The 18771-nt window shown below is 31.2% G+C and overlaps 2 protein-coding genes across 2 annotated transcripts; one reads left to right on the top strand and one right to left on the bottom strand.

Moving 5' to 3' along the window:
- The first annotated feature begins 2006 nt into the window (after window positions 1–2006).
- LOC107002989 lies at window positions 2007–8017 on the top strand. Its single transcript, XM_015201210.2, is given in 3 exon segments — window positions 2007–2369; window positions 7520–7573; window positions 7576–8017. Coding segments are annotated over 3 exon segments (615 nt in total). The 5' UTR covers window positions 2007–2065; the 3' UTR covers window positions 7833–8017.
- Window positions 8018–8232: 215 nt separating this feature from the next.
- Window positions 8233–11028, bottom strand: LOC107002988 (GDP-mannose transporter GONST5). Its single transcript, XM_015201209.2, has 5 exons — window positions 10759–11028; window positions 9545–9794; window positions 9257–9464; window positions 8843–9074; window positions 8233–8699 (listed from the first exon to the last, which is right to left on the bottom strand). The coding sequence occupies exons 1-5, from the start codon at window positions 10867–10869 to the stop codon at window positions 8487–8489; spliced, it is 1014 nt and encodes a 337-aa protein (XP_015056695.1). The 5' UTR covers window positions 10870–11028; the 3' UTR covers window positions 8233–8486.
- Between the last annotated feature and the right edge of the window lie 7743 nt (window positions 11029–18771).

The raw sequence follows: 18771 nt of genomic DNA, 5'->3' as shown, positions 1-18771 counted from the left end.
ATCCCCCAAATTACTCAACAAACGGATAAAAATCCCCCAAATTACTCAACAAACGGATAAAATGGAATACTATATAATGTATCCACCTGTTTTATTATGTATCAGAAACTTATTAAAAATAAGGGATTTTTTGTAAATTGAAAAACAGTAGGGATAGGAGGTAATTTATGTTTTACACTATGTGATTTACATAATTTTTACTTAAAATTACTCTTAAAATAATTTCAATATGCTCTATTTAGTTTATTGTCTTTGCTTTATTTTTTTTTGATTGGGCTTTTGTTGGGCTGAATTTTTTATTATTTTTTTTTTGGGGGGGGGGACAAATTATAAAAATACATATCCCCTATTATTTTAAATTTCAAAATGTCTTATTTTATTAGTGTATCTGAGCTGTATATTAATGTATCCGAACCAGTATTTAATGTATCTGAGCTACATATTATGTATCCAAGCTAGTTTTTAATGTATCCGAGCTACATATTCATATATCCGAGCCAGTATTAATGTATTTAAGCTACATATTAATGTGTCTGAGTTTTTCTTAATTTTTAAGGGATTAATATAATTAGAAACTTATTAGGGATAGATAGTAATTTCATATTAAAACTGTGAGATTTATAAATTTTTTCCATGGACCATGTTTTTTGTTTAAAGAAAAATACATAACTAGACATATAGTTCATAATTTTATATCACATATATACTATTGTTATTTATACTTCAAAATATTACGTATTCTATCACTAATTAAAAGTTTTCTACCATATATTGAGGAAGATACTATTAGATATATGTATTTTTGCTACTACATGATATACTAAAATAGGGAGAGAGGCGAGCGAGATGGGGATGGGGTTGAACGAGATTCGGACTAGATACATGTATATGTATGTATCTAGGGTAATTCACATGTATCTGAGATACCATACGAGAGTTGTGGGCGAGATGGGAGAGAGGCGAGGAAGGCGGGCGAGATTTGTTATATGTCCTAGATACATGCATGTTAATCCATTTAGATACAATGTATCTAGATTAACTTGCACTTAATTTTGATCTTATGTATCCGGAGATACATGTATCTGAATGTATTTAAATGCATCAAAATATGATAAGATACGCAATATTACAAACTAGAATATATTTGAATAATTAGCTTCTAAATTAGTGGATTTATATAAGTTTCCCTTTATTTAATAGTAACAACAAATAATTAAAAAACTAGTTTTCATATTTTTTTTAAAAAAAATCAACATGCATGTATTATGCAAACGACAAAAGATTAAGTATGACCAAGTAAGCTCCAATGTTGTACTGCATTTGCTATAAATTATTTTTCTCACATAAATGTTGCACTTTTTAGGATAAATACTTATTACACTTGATGTTTATATTAAATAATTTATAATAGGTAAAATAATTTAATGAAATATTACATAATTAATAATCCCTAATATTGAATGTCCATATAAATATACATAACATGCATCTAGTATATATAAAATAATGACTGAACTAATAAATAAATCCCTAAATTTGTTGATTTTTCCCCTCAGGTATCTTAACTACGTCATTTTCTTATTAAATCATTGAATCATCCATAATTTATTTTTTTAAACATCTTTAGTTAATTTTGATCGGTTTTTCTATTGTAAATGCCTTCAATTGTGTTCGTATTGTAATACTTTTTATAAAAGAATGAAGACAAACTGTGCTAGTCTCATTTGTTTTTAATGACTTGAAATAAAACATAATTATTCTCCTATATTTTCACTATAAATTGAACTAATTAGTTCTGGAACAACATATGTATCCTCTATCAATACCCCTCAAAAAAATTATTCCAAGTCAGTCAATGGTGTTTGTTTAAAAGGAACAAATTATGGACGGTTCAATGATTCAATAGGAAAATGACATAGTTAATTGACGGAAAAAACTCAACAAATTTAGAGATCTGTTTAAATATTTGGCCTAAAATAATAAATAATTTAATTAGAAAAATGGTAGTAATGAAGACCAGGCTAAAAGAAAGAAGAGCGTGTTGAGAGTTGTTTGTTGTTTAGGGATGGAGTTGGCAAGCAAAGTCGGAGACGCAGTAAGCAAAGCGCTGAACAGCAACAAAGTGTTGAATGTAGTGTTAATGAGTGCATTTGGATTGCTATGTATGAGATCAGTGCAGCAACAGAAGAATATGGAAGTTCTTGAAGCAGAAAAGGACTCTTTGCTCAAATCTAATAAAGCTATGAAGAAGGCTATGTGGGATTGGAAGCAGCAGCTTTTTGCTGAAGCTGAGTTACCCAATCCACTTATTCCACTCTCTAAGATTAAAGCCATTTATGGAGATGTTCAAACCACCACATCGACTTCTGGTATGACTTTTTTCCTGTTTCTTTCGGAATTATAGCATTTGGGTTCTCTGGGAATTGCAGAAATTAGCTTTACTGCAAATGATTTTGTGGGTTTGGCTTGTTTGGATTTGGGTATCAATGATTTAATCTGTACTTTGCTCTATGAAAAATGGTCACTAATTAGAGGAATAGGGGCTGAAAGAAATTTAAGGCGGTTTGGGTTTAGTCTGATGTTAGGGTTTTACTTCCCATAAGTTTGCTGGGTCAACTTGTTAGATAAATTATGATTACAAATTTGAGGGATTGAGATTAGGTTGGTTACTGGAAATAAGAACTTGATGGGGTTTCCATTGTACGTGTCCCGGTTTTGCTGCTTCAAAGAGTTAAGATTTCTGTATTAGATCAGGTCTGATACAAGTATTCATTTGGTTTTGTGGCTGTTGTTATATTCAACGAAATTTTAACGTGGACAGGTGGAACTTAGAGGTTTATCCAAGATATAGCAAGGTCTAGACTTGAGCTAGTTACTAAAAGGATTATAAATATAGCAACACTTACCAAGGATAAGTTCTTGATGAACCCTAGTTTGCTTTATAGAAATGTGATTACTTGAAATTGTATGGGTGCAAGAGCTGGTGAAGCAAGCGCTCACCTAGTGTCGTAGCCCCTATTGATATAGTCTTTTGCTACAAACAGTCAAAGATGTATGATGGTGGAATGGAATTTCATAGAAGTAAAAACCAGATGCATTTATAAGTGTATCATTTCTACATGTATAGATGAGTGGGTGTTATTTGTAGAAAATCATTTCCTCTTGAAAGGTTTTCTACTTTTGGTATACTTCTCGTATATGGGCAAAGCTTTTACCCTTTTCTAATGAAATTGATTCAACAAAAAATTAAAATTAAGTGTATCATTTCTTTATAACTATATTAGACTGTTGGTGGGTGAATGTTGTTCATTCCATTAATTGGATCTTTCGCCTGCTCTTGCAGCATTATCCATGTCCTTCCTTATCATCGTTCATCATATGCCACTTTTGGTGTTCCTTTGCATTTATTGAAGTAAATCTCTCTGGACTATCATTTCTTCAAGAATCAAGATGTTGGGAAGCAAAATTCTTCAAGCTTTATGATAAAATAGTAAACACACCATTCGTGTAATTAATGAAATGATAAATTCAAGTAATGTTTCTGCAAAAATTGGTTAAATTACCAAATAAAGGGATTCTGCTATTAGAAGTCGTATATATGATGTATCAGAAAATATAATCAAAGTTCGAAATTTTGTAGTATTACCTCTGCTTAATGTTACCATTTTTGAAATAATAAAAACCCACTTAACTTATAATGGTTATCTTTATATTATTTTATACTGTTTAATTTTTGCTTCACTCTAGAATCGACCATTGAGAATCTTCCAAAATGGCAAAACCTTGATAATCTTTTCCTCTCCCTCCTTTCTATTCTCCTTCACATATTACAATTCTTTTAGACAGTTTTTGGTGATCATCCACTCCGCTGATTAAGCCTTTCTTCATCAATAGGGAAATCATGTCATTGTACACCAAATTATGTTTCTAGCTACGGACAATCATGGAACATTAGCAATAGGTGGACGATAAGTCAAAACAGGGCAGTCTCTTGCCTTTTCGATATTTCAACAGACACAAGATATTTGAGAATTCTGACTCAACAAGAAAAAACAAGAAGAATTTTCAGAGCACACAAGATTATAGCCTAGTAATATATGAAGTGGGTGGAAACCTTGGGAGCAGGGTTCAAGTTCCAGCAATGACAAAAATCAACTTGTTGGCAGATTTATTCGATATTTGTGCTGGTGGGATGCATCATGTACCCTGTGGTAGTAAAGCTGTAGAATAATTGGTCCAAACACCACCATTATAAAGAAAAAGAGAAAAACAAGATTCATGATGGGCCTAGATTCCTCATTTAACATTAACACCAGAAAGGTAGACATTGCTGATAAATATGGAGATTCATTGCGAAGAGTCCAAATGCCCTGCTAGAAAATGCTCAATAGTCTACAAAGCCAGTCTTTTAAAGGAAAGCTCTCCTAACAGAAAATGTAAGTGTCATTAATGAAAAATTGTGATAGATGAGAATTGTACCATCCTTAGGATAAAGTTCCTCAAAAGATGTCTAGTAGGAACATCCTAACATGTTAACACATGCGCTTAATGGAGTGGTTGACTCCAGAAGGAGGTAGGGGAAGTTGGAAATGTTGAGCATATTAGACTTTGAGAGCTCATATGATCATGTGAATTGGGAGTTCTTGGATTTCATAACGTTGTAGACAGGATGTGGATTAAGTTCTCCCTATCAAGGACCAGATTCTCAGTCCTAGTGAATGGTAGACTTTTGGGAAAAAAGAAAAAGTTGTGAAGATCTTCCCAATATTTTATTATTGCTGCAATGGTTTATAAACTTATAGCTTATTTGCAAAATGTAATAAAGTACCACATGAAATTTTTTGATGAAGTAATAATCGATTTCATTACTGGCATCAAGAAGATGCAAAAACTTACAGAAAACCTTTGTAGCTGCATTACATAAAGAACTATGCTAGTGCCAGGGAGCTAACAAAGTTCAAAAAGGTTTCAGGGTAATCTACCAGAGAAGTAGTTTTCCACATAAATAGAAGCATCAGCCATTGGGCCTTGATGGAATAATTTAGAGTTGACGAACCATCAAAACATCTTTCTGTTCCTCTTTGTCCACATACTTGCAGTTCTCATTTCCAGATTTCCTTGATGGCCTTATCAACTTTCCAACTACTCCAACCTTCATTGGCCTCTTAACTGATCTGTGGGATTGCGCAGCTGAGACCAAAATAGAGTAGAACAAGCACCATATGTGACCAACAATTTTGCAGTGGAGGAATAAGTGACTGTTGGTTTCTATCTCCTGTTGACACATGTAGCATCCGTTGACTATTTGGTGCTACTTTTCTCGAGATTGTCTTGGGTGAGGCATGCTTTATAGTGTCCAGCAGAAACATTTAATTTTTTGGGCAGCTTAGACTTCCACGGCCAGTAGTTAATCAAATTATTTGTAGCATGAGTTTGCATAACCCGCTTTACCCGAGTACCTGCCATCATTTGCACTGCCCCATCTTAACTTATTTGCTGCCTGCAAATTCAATCTGTATCCTTCCAGCCTGGAGATTCCTTTTGGAAAGAAGTTGCTGGTTTTGCCTTCTTTATTCTGAGAGATATGGAGTTTGGCTCACTAGAATTTGAAAAATGTTGTGGAATTCATCCTTGAGTATTGTGTTGTTTAACCAATATCTTTCCTGAATGTGGTGTGTAGACCATTGCCTGGTATTAATTGTTTTCTCTGGAAAGAGTTCCTCCTTAAGCTTGCTATACTCAAATATTTTGTACATAAATTCTTAGCTAAAGGTGTAAGATTTATCAATGTAAAACCAGCCTATCACTTTATGAGATCCTGCGAGTTTCAAACTGTGGGGAAGGGTAGAGGGACAAGCACATTGTCCACCTAGTTCCAAACCATGCACCGTTGACCCTTGGAATTTCTTGGTTATAAGAAAAGAACCTTCTGTTCTTTTTGTTTTCTCGAACTCGGTGTAGTTCTTTTTAGATTGAAATCTTGTGAGTTTGGTGATAACAAAATTCTTGTAGGCTGTAGCCACTTCTAAATATCCCCTCTTTAAGAGTTTGAGATTTCAAAACTATATTTAGTTCTATCTTTCTCTTTTATGTATTTTAGGAGATCATGTGCTAACATTTTTATATGATAAATGAAGGACTATGGCATTGTACGTTGAATTGTGCAGTAAAAGAATAGTTCGATTTGTGCCACAAATCAGTGGCTTTGAGCAAGCCAAGATAATCTCTGAGTAAATATTTGATTGATGCAAGTTTCTCTTACAAGGCAATCCTAGCAGAAAGACCCCCATTAGTGGCCTCAGTCGAAATGATTAAGAGGATGTGGAAGTTCTCTTTTTCTCTTTGTCCAACAATGACTGGTTGATTGAGAAATCCTGGATAATATGTTTTTCTTGGGGTATACCTTCCCTGGGTAAGAAGAGCTAATGATCTCGCTAATACAACAGAGGCAAAAGTTAGGTATAATTTGCATAGAACTTCTCCGAGAGAGAAGAAAAAGTTGTGAACATCTCCCCGATATTGATTCCTGGAGGGTTTTAGCTTCTGACCATCACAATTATCATGTTAGAGACCAAGTATAAACTTGGGCTGAATTCCTCAACTTGTATTTACAGGAAGTAATACATGAAGTTTTCTGTCAATAGCAGAAGTTTCATGTTATTCTTCACATAGGATATTTTGGGTAGAAAAAGAAAAGGGAAAATGGGAGAATAACACACCAGAAAAGTCAACTCAAAGATGACTTCTGCCTTCGAGGTAGAATTGGTGGACTGAGACGACGATGCTAGTGATGGCACTTGAAAGGCTTAACGCTGTTTTTTAAGAAGCAGAATAAAAGTTTGACCTCAAGGGCATGAGATGCTAGTGGCCCTTTCAGGAAGGTGGTGAACACTGAACAGACCCTTGACCTTGTTTTTGCCACAGATCTACCTCAAGTCGTTTCTTTTTCTTCTTGAGCTCCTTTTCCTCTGGTGGATGTCAAATAACAACAACTGGCATTTTGTGATTGAGTATTGACATTGAAAACCATACAACTTTGAACAGGACTTCATCTGACACAATCTTTTGTAACTGCCCGGAATTAACTTCATATTGTTGCTAATTGTTAAAAGCCTTTTGTTGCTGATATATGTATAGACGAGTTCTTAATATGAACTTGGTAATGAACCAAAATCGAGTTCTCAATTGCGGTCTCTGTTATTTTCAGACCAAGAATAGGGAAGAGAAAATTCAGTGTCTTCTCGTGAATTAGTGAATTAGACAGGATCTTTTTTTATTTAGAATAAGAAGCAGTGGATCAATTGCCCCTTGTGCTCTGGTCTAGTGGTAAGATCGCAGCTTGTCATGTGTAGGTCTATTGGCCCTCGGATTTCTCGGTTATGGGAAAAAAGTGGTGTGTCAATTTTCGAAAATTTTATTGTAAATGTGAAATACTTATAGGATCCTTGAATAACTGAATTTTTCATTGTGGAAATAACTTATTATTCAATGAGTATCTTGTGTTTCATAATCACTGAAGGCAATATAATCCACAAACACTCATCTGCATGCGCGCGTGCACACACATTGTATAAGTTTATGGAGGGAAGTTGCTACTTACATTGCTTATCATCAAAAACATGCAGGTGGAGATGCTCATAACGGAGATGGAAAATCACCTGCAGGAGTATTTGTTATCTGAAAGCCATTGTTGTAGCTTGTTCATGACGAAGCAAGTTGTTTTCTGGCAAAATAACAAGCGGCCACTAAGATCTGTGAAATATCATGCTTCAGTTAGTAGAATGGGAAGCTGGGGAAAGTGGTGTAATTCTGAGTTTTCTCTTGGAACTTAGTGATTTACAATTGTTTTTTCCCTTCTCCTCTCTCATGTAGTCCGTTAGGAGGTCGAGATCCAAGTTTAATTTGTGGTGACTCTGCACCACTTATCTACTTTTGTTCCTGGGACTATGCCATGAGCTGAGTTTCACTATCTATCAACCAAATATTTATGAGTTCATGCATTTGGATGTTTGATTGATTCCACTTCAGTTTAGGCATCGGTGTTCTCAGCAAGTTAACAATATAACCAGCGTTTCTTAGTCGCTGTGAAGATCTGATATCTTTTAGAGCTTATTTAGTGATCATGCAGCTTACCTCAACTTATTTGGCACTGAGGTTTGATAATTGTTGTGATCAAATTTGTTACCTAAAGGTAAACAAGTAAAAATTACCTAAGTAGACATAGCTACTATATTTACAACATACAAGTGTAACTATTATACTTTAAAAATACCATCAAATATAACTAAACTTGTATATAGCAAATCTTTTCAATGAAATGAGGTTATGTTAACCTGTTGTAAATACCTATCAAATGACATCCTTCTATGCAGGAACTAGAACAAAAATTTGAGTAAATAAAGCACTGATAAATGGAGAAGTGAGGGGTCGAATAATCTATCTTCTGCAAAATTGATGAAACCTCTTCATCTGTGATTTTAAAGGGGTCATCTTTGGTCTTGTTCTTTCTCATGTAGTAGAGGAACAGATTCCATCTTGTTCTCTGGCGTACGAGGAGACTCTTGAGCATGTTGTGATAGAATGTGCCTCACATAACCATAAAATGTACACCCAACAAGCGTTACTCCACATCCCAGGGCATTCATAGCTGAGATTGGATTTTGGAATATCATCCATGAAAATGTAACAGCCACGGCAACCTGTTAAAAATGGTCCGGACCAAAGGCAAAGTAAGTAGCAGGATCTTGTATTTGGTATGATTTCAACATGAAAAACGACTGCTCGCTCTGAAACCTGAAGAGTGAAAGTGCATGTCGGTGGGGGGGAAAAGAGAGGAACTCACCTTAAGGTTTCCAGCAACATTGAAAGTGACAGCAGTCGTGGAGTGGATAACATAGAAGATAGAGAAGTTAAGGCAGAAAGCTAGCACTCCGGAGAGAAAAATAAGAAGCATGGATAGAACGACTGAGGGGAAAGTGTATAACCATTCTACAACCCCAGCTCCTTCAAAGAGTAAAGACGGCAGAGCCAGTATCATAGTTGCATAGGGAGCCATGTAGTATACTGTGTTTATACTGGAGAACAATAATAAACCAACATTAGTTACGACACATATACTAGCAGGAGCACTGAAAGCCTGTACTCCATTGACGTTTGGTCACCTGATTTGTTATCTATATTAGTTTTTGTTACATCTCAAGCAATACCTTTTGATTGAGACGACTACAAGGAGGGGGAGGAAGAGGTAGGTACTAACCTGTCAAATTTGTAACCATGCAACAACGACTCTGCTAGAATAGTTTTTGTCGAAGTAGCAAGGCAACCAAACAAAGCAGCGCAAAATCCAAAAGTGTTGAAACTGAGCTCAGTAATAGAAGTAAGAAGAATTCCTCCAACAATGGGAATCAAGGAAGTCCAGATCCTCCATTCAAAGCTCTTCCTCCAAACTAGCCACTGCAAAATCACTGTTCAAACATACGCAAAAAAATAAGTTAAGCACTGATTAAGTAGAGGCCTCAGAAGGGCTTTGTGGCTCAAGCTTTACCTGTTGTTGCAGGAGTAAATGACTTTATGGTCTGCATAAAAGAGACAGGAATATATCGCAAACTTACATTCCCCAAGACTATGTTGATACAAAACACAAATGACATCGGAAAAATTCTTCTCCACTGATCTGTGGGTTCGACCACGATGAGTGGTTTAAGTTTCAGCACTTTAATTACCAGGTATGCACCAATAGCTGAGCATATGAAGTGCACGCAAGATACTGTCAAAGGAAATTTAAACTCCAATTTCTGCAAAGATGAGTAGAGTACACAATCATAAGCAACAATACTGCACGAAAGCATTACACATCTCCTAAAACTGGGGTCGGAATTTGTAGAAAGGTAATGGTGGAAGAACAGTGACACTGGTGTACAAATTAAGGTCTGTTATCATTTTAGAGGCGTCGTGATTTAAATCATAGAGGAAGCCTGAAGAGAGTGAAGGTTCAAGCTATGTTGCTCGGACTCTTCAGAAACGTGAACGGGTACGTGTGGGACCCTCTAAGAGCCAAGAGCCGCCAATGAAGCATTGGCCCTTCTCAGAGGCGCAACTAGGTGGGGGTTCATGGGTTCGGACGAACCCACTAGCTTATTTGTAGACCCTATAGTATTGGAAAGGAAAAATACCCAAGTAGCCCCTAGACTATGACCGAAATTCCAGAGACATACATTAACTAAACTAAGCTCCTATTACCCCTGAACTTATTTTTTTGGTAATTTTGTGCACCTTTTTGGTTTATGTGGCATCCAAATATCTTTCACGCGGCTCGATTGCATGGAGTCACGGAGTGTGCCACGTAGGACAAAGGGTGCACAATTTTTTTTAAAAAAAATAAGTTCGGGGTAATAGGACCTTAGTTTAGTTAAGGTCTATCTCTGAAATTTCGGTCATAGCCTACGGGATACTTGTGCATATTCCCTATTAGAAAATTAAATAACAATATGCATATTATCATGTGAAATTGATTTGAAACCCCAAAACTCATAATCTTGGTTCCGCCTCTGGCCATAACGCAGAAGAACTCAGGTGGCAAAATCAAATCTCTTAACAAATTTCTTCTTTAATGGGGCAACATTTTATTTGTTGTGATGACATAAAAGAAAAGGTAACAAACTGACAATACAAAAATAAGATACAAAACATGTAATGAAGCACAATTTGAGATCGCAAATTAAAATCATAATGTTGTTAAAAAAAAAAAAAAGAAGATACCTGAAAGATCCATTTGTTCATGATAATAACAGCAACATTGAAACCCCACCATTGAAGAATAGCAAAAATGGATCTAATAACAGTCCATTGGCACAATACAGTTTCCTCCATTTTTCTCTAACTATAGGCACGCCTGTAGGGCCAAATTGGGCTAAATTTGAGATGGGTTAGAATCAAATGAGTCATCTATGAAGAACCAGAAAAGAAAATAAAAGAGTGAAGGAGAAAAGAAGAATGTGTAGGGTCACTCTGTTTTCTTAGGAAATGGAAGATATAAGGACATGACACGTCTTCCTATGTTTCATCATATATATATATATATATATATATATATTTTTTCTACGTTTCATAAAGACTAACTTGATTTGATTTGGCACGGAGTATATGAATCTAAAGAAACTTTTGAATCTTGTGATTCTTAATTAAATTTAGATTGAATGTATAAAATTGTTCTTGGATGTTATGATCTTAAATATGTCAAGTGGATAGCTGAAATTAAAATGTTATAAAAAAAGAAATAGATTATTTTTTAAAAAATACTAAAAAAGAACGAATGTCATTCTTTTTAAAACGGAATGAGTATTATATATATACATATTCAATCAATCACAAGAGACAAATTGCACAAGATTGAGTTAATTTTTTAAGAGAAAAACATAACATGAATTTTTAAACTTTATGGGTTCGTTTGGTCATAGATTTTTTAAATAATATTTGAGAAAAAATTTGATAAATAGTGTTTGTTCATATAATTTATTATTATTTAATAAATATTTTGATAAATACCACAAATATCCAAATACTAGTTTTTTTAAATATTTGGCAAAATCTCATTATTTTGAATCTTTTGTAAATTCAAATTTTACACCAAAATTTTATCTTTTATAAAACACTCTATAGAGTAATCATTTGCGTTGTATTACATAATTTTTTACGTGAATATCAAAGTAGTAATGAAATATTCAGTAAATATGAAAGTGATAATATGGTTGTTGATGAAAATGATGAATAACCGGGTCGAGGTAATAAAGTCATGTGTTTTGTCTACTTCATGATATATGGAATGATGTTTGTTACACTCACTCCAAATTACCTCTTTGCTCTAGTGTCATGGACACTTCTTGTTAATTGTTGCATCAAAGATCCAATTGATTTGTAATACAAATTTATGATTAGTTTTGGTAGTTTTTAAAACTTATGGGTACAAAATAATTTTTTTTTAAATGAAATATATTTCGCGTATACTACAGTCAAACACATGATCCAATTTCACTCAAATTTTCAACCAAATAATATTTCAAAAGAATGTTTGAAAATCTATGATCAACCGCTAGCTAAGTATGTGGGCATAGTATTATCTCATTGAATAATCTTGAACTCATATTATTATATGATTTTTTGTACACCTAACATAGAGAGAATGTGCACTATGAGAGTGAGTAACCTAAAATAACTAATATAATTATTTTATAACAAAATATATTTTTTTATTTATTTTAACTTTTTTTCCTATTTATTTTTTTCTTCTTAGAAAACTCATTGTCACTTTCATTGAACTTCTCACTTTCAATGTTACAATTTTTACCGCAACTTCAATTTCTCTCTTTCACTACAATTAATTTTACTCTTTTTAATTTTAAAATTTTAACTAACTATTTTCTTACATTTCGAACAATTTGATAAGCTCATTATTAGGTAAATAAATTATTAGGAAGTTTATATAATAATTCTTACTCTAGTGAAAGGTAATGAATGAAAGTTATTCAGAAGAAATAAATGATGTTAAGGGTATTTTGGGAATCAATAGGTGTATGTTAGAGATATTTGGGAGTCAATAGGTGGATGAAGGATAGGTTTGTACCATTTTTAATAGTTTAAAGATATTCTAAACATTTTTCCGTTTACTAAAAGTGTATTAACAAAAATAATACATGCATTATCTTTATGTATTAGTCATAAATAGTTTACCTGATACACTTTTTTATAATATGTATTTCCGTATCAAGATGTGTACTGTTAATATCAAAATTTTTAGGTATTAGTAATGCAAGAAAATTTAATACATGCATTAGTATGATTAAAAACTTATGAATTGCCTTCAAAATCGTTTTTTATCTTTTTCACTATAATTATAAAAAATATCTTAAACAAATATTTTTACATAATAAATCTTATTTTTAATATATTAAATCAAATAATGTATAAAAAATAATCTATTTATAATTAATACAACCATTCGTAGCTTATAGATTCCAGCTAATTTCATATCCAAATTAATGGCAAAAAATAATTCCAAACATTACTAACTAATACGAATTGTTGTATTTTTATTAAATTTAATATAAATTATAAATATTTAGATTATTTAGAAGGATATTTAGGTCTTTTCACTTTTGATAATAATTGACATTATTTTAGTAGACATATAACAATTCGTAAATAAGCAAATCAAGTAGAGAATTTCTGAAAACTATATCCAAGGATTTGAGCCGAATTTTTACCATCTTTTCCATAAATAAAAATAATTAACTAAAACTTTCATGATAAATCAAAATAACATAGTAAAACAACTTCGTTGAAAATGTTAATAAGTAGTTATTACTTTTTAAAATTCTAGTTTAGAGTTTTTCACGTGGAAAAAAAAAATAAACAATGTAGAGATCGACAAAACTTTCATTTGAGAATAAAATAAATGAAAGCTAATGATGAGTAACTGTTAATTTCCACACTTCAAACAATCGGAAACAAACTACACTAACAAAAGGTGTAGGAAGAGTGACATCGATACCAACACAAGTTGTGGTGGATTACTTCACTCTTAATTATCAGTTTCGTGTTCGAGGCTTGGATTGTGAAAATCTTATGGTAAGTGTCATCTTTGAATGAACTCTGCAATGAGCAAACTGAATTTAATAGAAACTTTAATACAGACTTTGAACATCGAATAAAAAATAAAAATAAGAATAATATCAATAGATCACACATTTCAAATAAATATAACCCGAATTAGATTCCATCACAAATCTCTCCGAAAACAACAAACATAAATATATTACATTTAATTCCTCCTAAATTCATACATACCCTCTTACTTAGTCCTTTGCAAATTAGCTAATAGAGTTTCATTATTACATTCTTAGCTCAATTTATAACCTTGTTATTAATCTCATTGTCAAATAGCATCATTATTTTATACCAATTAATTTCTCAGTTTACTAAGTACTAACAATATAATTATATTTCTATATATAAAAGGATCAGAATGCCATTAAATTATATAAAACGAATAAAAAAGTCATATTTTTATAATTTGACTCGAAATATTATTACCGTCAATACTTTAATTTAAAATGTCCTTAAACTATGTAAAAGGAACAAAAATATCCCCCATTTGTAGTTTGGTTCAAAAATATCCTTACCGTCAATACTTTGATCAAAAAATACTTTTATTATTATTTAATGGGTAAAAAATACTCGTTTTCCAAATAAATCTATTATTATCTTCTTTTTAACACATTTTTTTCTAATATTTTTTTTTAATTAGCAAATGTTTACCTTGCTTCAATTTTTTTAAAAATAAAATATGAAAAATATTTCTTATTTTGTTATCATTATTTTTTTATCGCTATATAAATATGAATTAGTAATGTATTATATATATATATATATATCATATATATATAATCACAAATACCCCCCTAGGCTATGATCGAAATTTATAGATACACCTTAACTAAACTAAGGTCCTATTACTCCCCTGAACTTTTTTTTTTTGTAATTTTGTGCATCTTTTGTCTTACATGGCACACTCCGTGACTTCACGCAATTGAGACGCGTGGGAGATATTTAGATGTCACGTAAGTCAAAAAGGAGTAAAAACTTACCAAAAAAGAAAAAAACTCCAGGGGGATGATAGGACCTTTGTTTAGTTAAGGCGTGTCCCTGAGATTTCGGTCATAGTTTAGGGGGTACTTGTGCATTTTTCCTATAACATATATTATAAGGGAACACAAAGTTATTCTATTTTAATTGATAAAATGAGACTAAGAAGAAAATAATTTCCTACATTTTAATTCGAAAAATCAGAAAAGTGTTCTTTAATAATATTTTAATTAGAAAGAAATATGTTTAAAAAGAAAAAAATAATATATTTATTCGGAAAAAGATATTTTTGACCCATTTTGTAATTATAGAAATATTTTTAGACCAAAGTATTAACTGTAAAAACATTTTTAAACCAAAATATTAAAACATCAAAACAAATAATAAACAAAAAAACATTTTTATTCCTTAATTTAAGGACATTTTAAATCATTTTTCCTTTTACTTTAAGGAAGGAGCTTATTGTCAAATAGTTTGTGATAGATATAACGTGCATTGTTATATATAGGAAGAAATAAGAAAGTTTGAAGGCTTTATTTATAAAAGTATTCTAGGTACTCTTTTATTTTAATTAAAACAAATTTTAATTTTAAGTTTTAAATATAAGAGAATATATTTATTCATGAATAAGATGACTATTCAAAATACAGTAATATCTCATTAAATTAATACATTATTAATTTGATAATTTCTTTAAGATAATATTTTTCGATTTCAACTTGAGCTAGTAAAAAGAAATCACCTATTCGATTAGATAATATATTTTTAGATCTATATTATAAATATATGGTCCCATTAATATTAGAAATAATTTTTAAAAGTACAGATATATCTAAGACAATTTAGTAAAATATAAAATTCTATTATGTTCTGCTTTTTGTTAAAATTTAAATCTGATTGAAGCTTATCTCTAACTTTTTCTTATTGTATCAGAAATTTGGCGTTGTCTTTTCAAATTGCACGATAAAATTGTGAAGATTTCTAAATGCGATAAGTGTTTCCTTGCGTAATTGATTTCAAAAGTATTGTATTATTTTCAACTTTATCATCGACATTGTCTTTTTCAATGATATCCACAATTTTGTTTAAGCTATGAACTTTTGAAGATGTATCACTTTCACTAGGGGTGTGCATCGGTCGGTTCGGTTTATCGATTCAGTTTTTAAATATATTAAATCAATTATCAAATCCATAAGATATTTTTATCGATTTTCGGTTTTGATCCATAACGGTTCGGCTTTCGATTTAGCCAATAAGAAAATACGTATAAAACAAATATATGACTTTTATAAATTTACTGCGGAAACACAATAATATAACTTTACAAATGCTCATAAAATAAAATCAATAATAACAAACATGAAAAAAACTATACAAGCGTAACACAAAGATAAATTAAGAGGAATATAATTCTTATTTTAAATTTTAAAATTTTTTATAATGTGAAATTGTATATTCAAAATCACTTTGAAGTGTGAATCGAAGACTAAAGGAAAAATATACTAACTCTATAAATCATTAGGTCGTTGATCCTGGTTTATTAGGAAAAAATCTTCAAGTACATTGTGATATGTTTTTTTTTCTCTTTAATCCAAAGAGAAAATAATTTTTTTTTCAATAACCTTAATCAGCATTTAATAATAACTGTGTTCAATATCATAAATAACCTTAATTTTTTCTTTTCTTTCATATATAAAGAAAAAAACAAAAATAAATCTGTAAAATCTGGCCATCTAGAAAGTTGAATTTGTCTGACATTTCCCACTAACGGTCATAATATGAGCATCGATTCATGGATTTTCGGCTTTTTTTTTACACGCTTCATTTCATATTAATTAATCACTTTTCATTTTATATAACGATTAAGAATAGACATATGTCTACTTTTCACAATGGATATTTTCGATAGTCAATATTTTAAGAATATTAAATAAAATCACTTCATAAACTTACCTCTTTAATAGACAATAATAGACATGTTCACTATTAGTTTTGATAGACGAATAATTTTATTATATTACTCTTTAATGTAATAAATATAATATTTAGAAAAATAACCATAATTAATAAATAAAAATAAATTAAAAATTAAGTTTGAAATTATCTATTGATTTTGTAAAGTAAATAAATATAGTTAAACAATATAAAATAATATAATAAACAATTATTATTAGACTGAGTAAATAATAAATAAAATCAGTTCATTAAGCTTAATTACCTTTGCATCCGTCGAAAACATGCATCTTTTAGGTCCAATTTAGCCTTACACATTTTCATCTTTGCTTTTCTCTTGCACTCTTTTGGTTTAACCTATTTTTTTTTTTTAATTTCAGTTTGTTTATTTAATTTTTATTTAGCATGATATTTTAAAAAAACAATTTAAATTTTGCTTTTCTAAAATGTATATTAAAGATGGATAGAATATAGCAAAATATATTTTTACTATCTTTCAATTTAAGTTATTTTGTGATCTATATTGCATGGAAACATATGTTATTGAAAATAATAATATATATCATGATATTTTGAGTGCTTTTAAATAATTTTATAGTATTTAAGTAAAATAAATTTATCAATCAAAGATCATTTTAAAGGTTTGTGTGAATTGATTTATTTTAAGTACTTTTAAGCTAAAAGTAATTTTAAAGCATTTTAAAAGTGTTTGAGTAAATATTTAAAAAGTGCTTATAAACATTTAGTTTAAGTTGTAAATTAGATATTAATTTTAAAATTAAAATCCAAAAGCCAATTTAAATAATTTTTAAATACAAACATTAGTTTAAGTTGTAAATTAGATATTAATTTTTAAATTAAAATCCAAAAGCCAATTTAAATAATTTTTAAATAAAAACATGCTTAAACATAGTAAGGAGTCATTTGATAGGGTGTATTAGTATTGTTTGAATTAATTATAAATTATTAATGCATTATTCGATTTTGTGTAATAAAATACTTGCATTGCGTCAAAAATATTTACTTAAAAAAAAACCATTCACAATTGTTTCGGAAATGATGTCAAAGAGATTTTGAGGAGCAATGAGATAAATACATATATTAAAATCTCTTGTATTGCTAACACCTAAAAACCTATGGTATTAGCATTACACACACAAATACAAAATGGTATATAACAAACGTAAGCATTAAGTACATAGCTCTTTGCACCAGACTTGTCTAGTGCAGGTTACATTTCCTACGTGATTTGCTACGTGATTTGCGAATTATAACATATGAGAAAGAATTTTACCCTATATGCAACCAAACGCTAACAATTGCAGGTTTCCCTCATCATGAATAAATAAAATTAAATTACATTGCATGAAAAAAAATATCTACTGCATCCAAGCACAGCGTCGCCAAGAAGGTCCAAGATGTTTTACCGAATGAGACGGGCATCAATCTTCGTTTGTACAAGGCTTGATCGACTCTTTGTAGGAGCCTTCCTTTATCAAGGGGCGCAACGAGCTTCTTTTCATTTGCCTTTAAATAATTAGAGCCTCTTCTTTATTAGTTATTTCAGTTAGTTCCTTTTCGGTTAGCTACTTAGGGTGAACCAGACAGATGCGATCTCAAACATAAGAATACAAATTTTTCAAGAGACAGAAGACCTAAGAGAGATGGGAAACTTTTCTCTATAAATTGTCTTTGCACGAGCTTTTGAAAGCCCCCAAAACAGACTCCAACTCCATGCGCGAAACATCGTGCCATTTCAAATCAAACAAGTAAGAAAATCATAATCTTCATAAGCAGACGTGTGAATCTAACTTTCAATCAGTATTACAAAATAAGATATTACTACTTTAAAAAGTTAATACATGTGTTATTTTTGCTAATACACTCTATCAAATTAGTCCCGAGAGTAGGGTAGAGTGATAAGTACCCAAACACACGAAGGGCAAAATAGTCAAAAACAAGAAAATGTAAAGAAAACCCAAACACCAAGATTCTGATTTAATGTCTGTCTTGATGAACCCGCACACACTTTATACTACACCTTTGTCTCCTCCATTGGCTTTTTCCATATTCCACTCTTCAATTTGCCTCCTTTCTTTCAAATAATAGAAGTATACTTTCCTTTCTTCTCTTACTTACCCCCCACCCCCCCACCCCAACCCCCTACCCCTCATCACT

The sequence above is a fragment of the Solanum pennellii genome, chromosome 11 (genome assembly GCF_001406875.1).
Source record: "Solanum pennellii chromosome 11, SPENNV200".
Lineage (NCBI taxonomy): Eukaryota > Viridiplantae > Streptophyta > Magnoliopsida > Solanales > Solanaceae > Solanum > Solanum pennellii.
The sequence above is the reverse complement of the archived record's forward strand: the minus strand, read 5'-3'. Positions and strand labels throughout refer to the sequence as shown.

Coding starts and splice junctions, on each gene's coding strand:
- LOC107002988 (XM_015201209.2), bottom strand. CDS start 10,869: ATGGAGGAAACTGTATTGTGCCAATGGACTGTTATTAGATCCATTTTT. Junction 9,075..9,256: donor CATGGTTACAAATTTGACAG/GTTAGTACCTAC, acceptor ATTGTTCTCCAG/TATAAACACAGTATACTACA. Junction 8,700..8,842: donor ATGTTGCTGGAAACCTTAAG/GTGAGTTCCTCT, acceptor CATTTTTAACAG/GTTGCCGTGGCTGTTACATT.